The 9,288-nt window shown below is 38.1% G+C and overlaps 1 protein-coding gene across 1 annotated transcript; it reads right to left on the minus strand.

Moving 5' to 3' along the window:
- Positions 1-6,235: 6,235 nt before the first annotated feature.
- LOC114684476 (vomeronasal type-1 receptor 2-like) lies at positions 6,236-7,165 on the minus strand. The gene has a single exon (XM_028859073.1). It carries the CDS (start codon positions 7,154-7,156, stop codon positions 6,236-6,238), a length of 921 nt encoding a protein of 306 aa, XP_028714906.1. The 5' UTR covers positions 7,157-7,165.
- Positions 7,166-9,288: the final 2,123 nt, after the last annotated feature.

The following is a 9,288-nucleotide window of genomic DNA, read 5'->3' on the forward strand; positions in this document are numbered from 1 at the left end:
ATCCATTTGAAATTGGATGTTTTGCAAAATGATAGATACCATGCTCATTTCATCCTTTTGCATATAGAAATTCATTTTTCTCAGCACCATTTATTCAAGATGTTTTATTTTCTCCAGTGAATGTTTTGGGAATACTGTTTCATATTAAATGGCTGAAGTTACATGTTCTCTTGTTTGGAACCTCAACTTTGTTCCATTTGTCTGCATGTGTGTATTAAACTATATTTTTATAGTCTCTGTAATAATCCTTAATATCGGGAATGGTAATACCTCTAGCATTGTTCTTTTGCTCAGGATTGTTTTTGCTGCCTAGGACTGTCATGGTTCCACATGAATATTAGTTGTTGTATTTTTCTAATTCTGTGAAGAATGAGATGAAGGGTTTTTTGTTGTTGTTGTTGTCGCCGAGGACCGAACCTAGGGCTTTGCACTTGCTAGACGAGCACTCTACCACTGAGCTAAATCCCCAACCCCGAGATGAGAGTTTTTAGTTGGGATTAAATTCAATTTATAAATGGTGTTTGGTAAAACAGACAGATCATAGTGAAGAGTATATAGGTTCTGTATATCTGGACAGTAAGTCACATTTTTTTTTTCTTTTGGGGAGATTTCAGCATAGCATAGCATGCCTCTGATGCTAGATCTATTTTATTATAGCATATTAATTTCACAAAATATTGAGTCTCATCATGTTTGGCCCCTTCCAAGTAAAAGCTCAGACAATATAACCAAAAGTTCACAATTAAATATCTCAAAGCCTTCAAGACTCCTAGGTATTTTGATAGCAATTAATGTGTGTAAAACTAGACATGCATGTGCCCTGGATACAGAACAAATGTTTGTGTAATATCAGCTCTGGGGTATTGTTAGAAATTTGTACCATAGGTCAATATCTAGCCTCAGAAAAGGGTCTAGAGGCTTCTCAGGATCATTTTGAAAGCACTGTCTGTATCCACCATCTTTCTACCACTGTGACTTTCAGAAATCCACTACATATCACGATACCTCTTCACTAGTCTCTATTGCATCTTTTTCCACTCTGCAAATGCTCTGAGTGACTGTTTTTACTAGTTCAAGCTCTTTAGTATTGACCTTCCTAGTCTTCAATCCATTGTCAATTATCTGTGTCTTCTACCCTCCTCTTCTCTGTCTTCTCCCAACCCAAATAATCTTAAACAATCCCATATGCCCTCTGTACTCTACTTCAAAAGCTTTGCTGCTCAAGTTTCTGACATTATCAAATTCTTTGGGACACTAATACTTACTCTTGGCACCTAAATGTGAGGGTTTGCACTGTGGTCTAAGGGAGTGATGCAAAGGACTTTCATGAAATCACCCAGGATAGAGATTCCAGACACCAGCATCAGGTTTCAGATCTAGTTTAATGTGGCCATTCACTGGCATATATGCATATATTATCCAATCAGCTAAAGCATATTACACTGTGATCCAATGAGTTCAAAGGGCATGTAACCCACTTTGTTTGAGGTTGTACATGGGGGCAGCATGTCCTGGCAATATGTCTGTAGACAAGTGGCAGGAATCAGGCAACACCCTGGGTTTTGGTGACATTCTGAGGGTCTCCTGCTAGCCAGGACTCCATTATTTGTCATCAAGTGTGCTAGACACATAGTTTTCCTAAAATAGCAGCAGGAGTCCTTTCCATTTCTCATGTTCCCTGTCCTTTAGATATACCATTTGAACAGATACTGTTCCCTCATGTAGAGTTTTTGTAATTTTCTTTGTGGCAGTTTTCATCAACACATATCTACTGTTGTCCTGCCCTCCCCAGTTCCCTTCATTATATTTTGCTCATTTTTCTTACATCATCTTGCTATATCTTTCCCCCAACCGGTTCCTTTCATTTATATGCCTCAAATATAAAATTTCTTTCAAAGACTTGTGCTTTCCTGGTCAATCCCAACTTTGGTACTGTTTAGAAAAAAACATGGACATGTTTGAAGTTTAAACATAACTGGAGGTTGTCAGTAAGTATATGGCTCTTATATAAGACTCTTGGATCCTAACTCTTGGCCGTAGGTTTGTAGTATGAAGTCTTTATTGTGTTTAGATAGGAACCGTTTAACCACAGACATTTCATATTATTTATGATAAAAGGCTGTCAAGTTTTTGTTAAAAGAACTTCTGACTTCAGGGCTGGCAAATGGCCTGTCTCCATATTCTCCTTGTGTTCAGATCTGAGGGAATCCTGATGAATTAGAGGTAGAAAGAGGATAAAGACCTGGAGAGAATGGATAACACAGGAGAATGTGGTCCTCTAAGTCAACTGAGAAAAACTCTTATGAACTAACTGAGACTTTAAGAAAAAGCCCTGGGCATGCCAGGTCCTCTGTGTATATATTACATATAATATAATATATATAATGTATAATATATAATGTATATATATATCTGTGTATGTGTATATACAGATATAATATATACTATATCTACTATATATATATATACTATATCTATATATACAGATATAATATATAATATATTATATCTGTATATATAGATATATAGATAGATATATATTATATCTGCACCAGGTCCTCTGTGTCTATATTATATCTTTCCACTTGTCCACTCTCTCCATTGCCAACAGATGCAGCTTTAACATGTTGCCTAGGTGAGGTGAAGGACCTGATCTCCATAGTGCTACCGCTGGTGAGATGCTGGGTCAGATCATCAGTTCTCATGATCTCAGGGACACATCTCCCATCTGCCACAGGGGCTGAGAGATGTGATGGGAGGATATCTATCCCACACTCAAACCAATATATGACAGATGAGGTGTGGGAACAATTTCCCATACTCCCATTCTTGGCCCTAAATCACCTGTGCACCTGTCAACAGGGTCAGCTCTACTATGCTGCCTAGGAGAGGTACAGAGTCTATTCTCATGAGTGCTGCAGTGATTCTGAGTCTAGGTCAATACTCCTGCTTCCCTCTGGTGGTAAGGTATGAGTGGGGAGGGAATCTTTCTCTTGCCCATGACACCACATGGCAGACAAGGGAGATAGGACCAGGTGTGTGGTGATATTTTTTTGTGCTCTAAAAAATAAAGATTGTCTGAAAATCAGAAGGAAGAGTTAGCCACTACTTAACCATAGAGGTCTGGAGGTCTGTACCGACAACAGGAAGTGGCAGAGCTGGGTGAAGAGAGGAAGCACTAAGGTAGGGTGGAGAGAGGAGCTCACACTCTTTAGGAGGAGGATTTCATAAATGTAAGAACTAGTGGCTTGCTGCTATGAGACTCTAATCTTTCAGCCTTTCCCCCAATTATGCGGCCTGAGGTTTTTTATTATTATTATTATAAAACCTTTTAAGATTCCTGTTACACAGTCTTCCCACTTTCATGTCCTCAGCAGCAGTGCACGCAGACCTTGCCAACAGGGTCAGCTCTGTCATGCTGCCCTGCCAACGTACAGGACCTCGTCTCTCAAGTGCTGTAACCTAGGATGGTTATGACCAGTGTTCAGCCAGCGAGAGGTAGGTCCACCTCTGTGCAGCCCTATTCTCTCAACTTTTGGTCATAACAGGAACCACAGACATCAACATAGTCCATGTCTGCTGCAGGGCCATGGGCCCAGACCTGGCCCTTGTCTACAGCTCAGACCTAGACAACACTAGAGTCCCAGGTGGCAAACATGCCACCCACTTCAGCCCATCCTCACTGTCTTCACTTCCTCAAATATGCCTCTCCATAGGACATAAACAATTCTTTCAATCTTCCATACCCCACCATATATTTTCTCACCATAAAATACCCTATCTACTCAGGACCTTGTAGTACCCCCAGATCAGAATGTGGATCATTGTCTCCTGCAGTGTTTTATTGGTCCTAGGAGGGTTCCTGCTTTCTCCTCTGGACCTGGGGCAGAGAACCCTGAACCAGAATATAGATCTTTTGTAGAATCCTTTTTTTAAATTCAGTGCTTAAAAAAGAAAAACAAAGATTTTCTGGCATCTAATAACAAAATTATGTGATTTTTGTCTTTGAGTCCATCTATGTGATGCATTACATTTACTGATGACTATATTTGAAAATATCCTTGAATCTTTGGAAAGATTGAGATGTTGTTTCATTTTTAAACTAAAAAAAAAACTTCCTTGTACTAAACTAAAGAAAATATAGAGCACTAAAGAGCTGCAATGTAAGAGCCAATCAGAAGAACACTTACCAAGAAGCTCCAGTTAATATACATTTAGCTGAACTTGGATAGAAGGTATAATAGATATGTTGCAGCCATGGATCTTTGCTTAAGGCTTCATATTGTCACTAGAAATTATATTACTATGTCCCTATGCACCAGAAAAAAAAGAAAAGAAGAAATTACAGAATAGAGTAGAAAATTAATTATTTTTATATCCTTGGCCATAACTCATGGATCCATTGACCTGCCCATCTGTAATACTACCTTTATTAGTTTCTTTTCTGAATGGTATCCAGAAGTTACATTTACATCCATTTGCATATATACATGTAGACATTACAGGATAGTGTCTTACTTGGGTTTTCTATTGCTTGGAAAAAACAACATGACCAAAAAACAAGTTGGAGAGGAAAGGGTTTATTTGGCTTATGCTTCAGCATTGCTGTTCATCACTGAAGGAAGTCCTTATCATTTACTTAAGAAATATAATATGACATTCAAATGTAACTTTTATATTGCCTGGTGGTTCTGTTGAATATAGATAGCTGTAAGAACAAAGGAGAAGGGAAGCCAACAATAGAAAATAGATAGAGAAGCATTGATGAACCCAGAGATCAAATGAGAAATAAGTTACCATCCGAATATGTTCCTTTAGTAAGACCTAGTAAGACCCTGAGATAAAAATTAGCCCCCAAACCTCGATACTTTGTATCATTCTCTCTACAACCCTGGAGCAGCCTGGAAGCTGGTCTTTCAGACAGCAATAGGACAGGAAGTAATCGGCACAGTATCCCAGAGACAAGCTAATGGAGAGTCCATGGAGGGGAGCTGCTTACTGACTTGCTTTCCATGGCTTCCTCATCCCACATTCTTAATAGAACCCAAGCCCAACAGTCAAGGGATGGCACCATCCACCATGGGCTGGGCCCTCGCCAATTGATCACTAAATGAGAAAAATGCCTTCTATCTAGATGTCATTGAGGCATTTCCGCAACTGAGGGTCCTTCCACTGATGATTCTAGCTTCTGTCAATTTGAGACCTTAACCTAGCCAGTATAGATAGGATCAGCTTATAAAGGGGAACACAATTTATTTTTTTCTGAGTTTGGGTGAATGGCTTACTATTATCCATATAAATCCAACAATTTTCCCACATATCTTGAGATTTAATTATTTACTGTCATCAAATAATAGTTCTTTTTACATATGGTGACAAATTTAAGTACCAATTTATCAGCTTATGCATATGTAGATCCCTCCAAATTTCTTTTCTCTAGTAAATGGAGCAGCAGTGAAATTGGGTGGAAAATATCTCTATGGAATGATATGGAGTTCTCTGGGTATATGCACAGTTGTTCCACTTTTAATTTTTTTAGAAACAATAAAACTAGTTAACATAAAGATTTTATTAATGGCTTCCAAATATGTTTTGATGAAACACAAAGCATTATCATGGTGCTAAAGCAGATAAAGACAAAATAATAACAAAGAGAATTTATAGGTCACTGTCACTGATGATACAAAAGTTCTCAATAAAACAGTAGCTAACCAGTTTCAAGAGCATATCAAAACCATCATTCAATTTGAATTGATTTCAATAGAAGGTGAAATATATTAATATAATTGTTTGGTACTGGTAAAGGCTAAAGCAGTACTGATGGTACCAGGGCCCCCTGAAGATCAAGTTCATTGCCAGCTATGGATTCAGTTTTCCTTGCTATATGAATGTGGTACACAATGGTGTCTGTGACTTCACCAAGCAGTAATGATGCCCTGACAGGAGGAAAGCAACCAAATGGGCAGATTTATTGACAACAGTTTTTGCTGGCTCCTTCAAACATCAGATGGGCACTGGGAAGACTCTCCCAGCTGCAAGTTCAAGAATGTAATGGATCTCAGCTCATCCAGTCTGCTGATTGAAGCAGATGACAAAACTCCCACATTCATTTTGGTTAATGCTAGAAACACTAGGTGCTACCTTTTTAACTTTCTGAATTGAATTTTTGAGTGTGATGGGTAAGTAAACAACCAGATATGAAGCAAAACATAGCATGTAAATACTTAAAATAAGATTAAAATGTTTTATTCCTCATGCAGACCAAACTGATTCTAGATGGAATAGAATAATGATTCATAAGAACAAAGGGTCCAAAAGATGGAAAACATAGAGAAGTGAACCGGGTGATGTACAGAAGCCACCAAGTTTGATTTTGCAAATAAGCAATGCAGCCTTGTAAGATGGAGGAGAGGGTATAAAAAACCAGAAAGGTAGCCACCAATGCCAAGATGTTCTGGGTGGCTCTGGACTCGGGGGAGGTTCTGCTAGAACCAGTAGTGCTGCGGATGTGTTGGACATTTTGCTTGTGTCTGTACAGAATGACAATCATGGAGCTGCTGGACCAGGTGATCATCACAGAAAAGAGGATTTCAGGACACACAAGCAATGCTACATAGAGTGAGTCACTGATTTCATCATTCCCTACAAGTGAACAGTATCCAAAATCTCGTTTTCTTGTCATATTTTTGCTATTCCTTTCAATAAAAGGGTACACAAAGAAAATGAAATTTATCAACATGTACAAGACCCAGAGAAGGTCAATAGAGCATCCAATGTACTTTGCAGCTTTGAATTTATGGTCTTTACAACAGAATCCCCTTGGATTGATGGTGATGGCTTGGAAGACACTAAGGAGGCAAATGCTGCCAATGGACACACTTCGCCCAAATCTTTGCATGTAAAATAGGAGCTGGCATCCAAAATTATTCACAAATTGCGTCAATCCCCAAACTGTCATTGTGTGGGGCACTCCTGCAGAGAGAATGACCAAGGCATTGGATGCCATTAGGTGCATGAGAATCAAATCTGTGGGCTTTAGTTTGCATTCTCTGTAGTAAAGGACTAGATAGTAGAACATAAGAGAGAGATTTCCCAGAATTCCAGTGGTAGTTTGTGATAAGAAAATGATTCTAATTGCCAGATTACATAAATTCATTTTGTCATTCAGCAAAATTTCCTTTTGAATATGGCCCTGCTGTTTTTCAGTCTATTGATAAAGACAATTATTTGCAGTTCAGATTGGTAAAAGAAGCCTTTAATTCATGCACCAACTCAGAGACTGAAGCAGAGAGTCTTTTTATCTCAGGAGATAAGCATCAACCCTGACCACTTAAATAGACCTCATCCCAAAATTTTGACAGGAGTAGTTACTTCCTATGTATGTTACTGTGAGATTGCTCAATAACTTAGAATGTAAAATTGATGGAATGAGATCCATTATGTTTCCGAGAAAATGGTCGTGCAGGACAACATGGTGCTGGCCTGTGAGAAACAGCAAAAAGTGACAGCCCATACAAACATGATGTAAAACTTCTAAAATATATTGATTTGCTAGTTATGGTATGAAAGAAATAAACTTTAATAATGACCACAAATGTTAAATATTTCAATTCTAAATGTATATTTCACATAGACTCATTAAAAATGTAATGAGAACTTTATAATACCACCAAGGATAGACGCTTGCAAGCAGCTAAGTTTTCCTCCATCTTAACATGGGTGGAGCCATCTTTGTGTTAACCTGAAACTAATATCTTTTTTCTACCCCCTCCATAAAGTGTCCCTTGCAAAATATCCAAACCTGTTCTAGAAACTGTGGGTTCAAATGTGTAAATTATTGCCTACTTCTAGCTTCTGTTAATCTTCTTTCTTGCATTACTTCCTCCTTCCAACCATCAATAAGGATACATTTTATTGCCATTTTTGCCCATACCAGCTCCTTGTCAAGTGTATTTGAAGCTACTTTGTGAGAAGTGTTTCTTTCCAGGCAGTCTCTTAATTTGGACTGTGATCATGCTGAGTGGTGTTTAGGTCTTTCCTCTGTAGCAGCAATATCTAAAAAATTAGTAAAGCAGGTAATGCATTAGAATGATGGTTCAAGACCCAATTTATATCGCATTAAGAACTAGCTTTATGAAAATCACACCACATCAACACACACACACACACACACACACACACACACACACACACACATATTTTATTCCTGCAGGAGTATGCACATGAAATCATCTTTACTAGGGTGAGGTCCCCCTGAAAAAGTAGGCAGAAGCATCTGGGAATCAGTACCAAGCTGACCCAAGCAGTCCTAGGGAGGGCACTGTTACTCCACATAGTCATCAGCCATGTGAGGATGGTCAGGCGAACAATCAAGAACTGGGGCAAAAATTTCAGCAGTGAATTTGGGAATCTGAAGAAGTTAAAGCAAAGTGTGTAGATGAGCTGAGACCACTGGAACTACAAGATGCTAACAGTCTCCCATTCTCCATGCACTGTCACTGCAGAACAACCTAGGAAATGGCTACACAAAATAATGAAAATTATTCTATTAAGTGAGGTAATACAGCCCAGAAATCACTAGCATACACGCTTTCTCAGCATGGTTTCATTGCTTATAGTTGTTTAGAAATGTGTATTTATGTGATATGAATGTGTTGAGCCCAGAAAAAATAATATGGTGAAAAAGAACCTCTATAAGAGGCTGGTGAAGGTAAGAAAACATATGAGTAAAGATGGAGAAATAATGATTGTAAAACAGCTATGCTGGAATAAGAGCAGGAAATGGAGAGAAGAAGGTTTGGGTCAACCAAAAGAGTAAATATTAAAAAGTCAAAAATAAATCAGCTACTTTTAAGATAAATAAATACAAAAAGAAAATAAAAAGTGAAAAAAGTAGTATTCAAATACCAAACTTGGACATGATTATATATTTACCAAGAACTTCATAGCCTAGTTTTATTTGTGAATGTCACTACGAACGTTGTAGGAAACTAGTTACATCTGCTTAGTTTAATCAAATATGAAGCTGCATGCAAATAACCATGTCATAAGAATAATATGTCTTTGTTAGTGCTTCTATTGTTGTGAAGAGACACCATGAAAAAGGCAACTCTTATAAAAGAAAACAGTTAATTGGTATTGTCTTACAGTTTCAGAAACCTATTTCATTATCTTTATGGCAAGAAATATGTAGGGAGACATGGTGGGGGAGAGGTAGCTGAGAGTTCTACATCTTGATTCATAGGCAAAAGGAAGTGAACTTAGTACTACACTGGTCATAGTTGGAGC

This window comes from Peromyscus leucopus, chromosome 1 (genome assembly GCF_004664715.2).
Source record: "Peromyscus leucopus breed LL Stock chromosome 1, UCI_PerLeu_2.1, whole genome shotgun sequence".
In the NCBI taxonomy this organism is placed as follows: Eukaryota; Metazoa; Chordata; class Mammalia; order Rodentia; family Cricetidae; genus Peromyscus; species Peromyscus leucopus.

What these genes read in the sequence shown, in the direction of transcription:
- LOC114684476 (XM_028859073.1), bottom strand. Translation starts at nt 7,156, where the DNA reads ATGAATTTATGTAATCTGGCAATTAGAATCATTTTCTTATCACAAACT.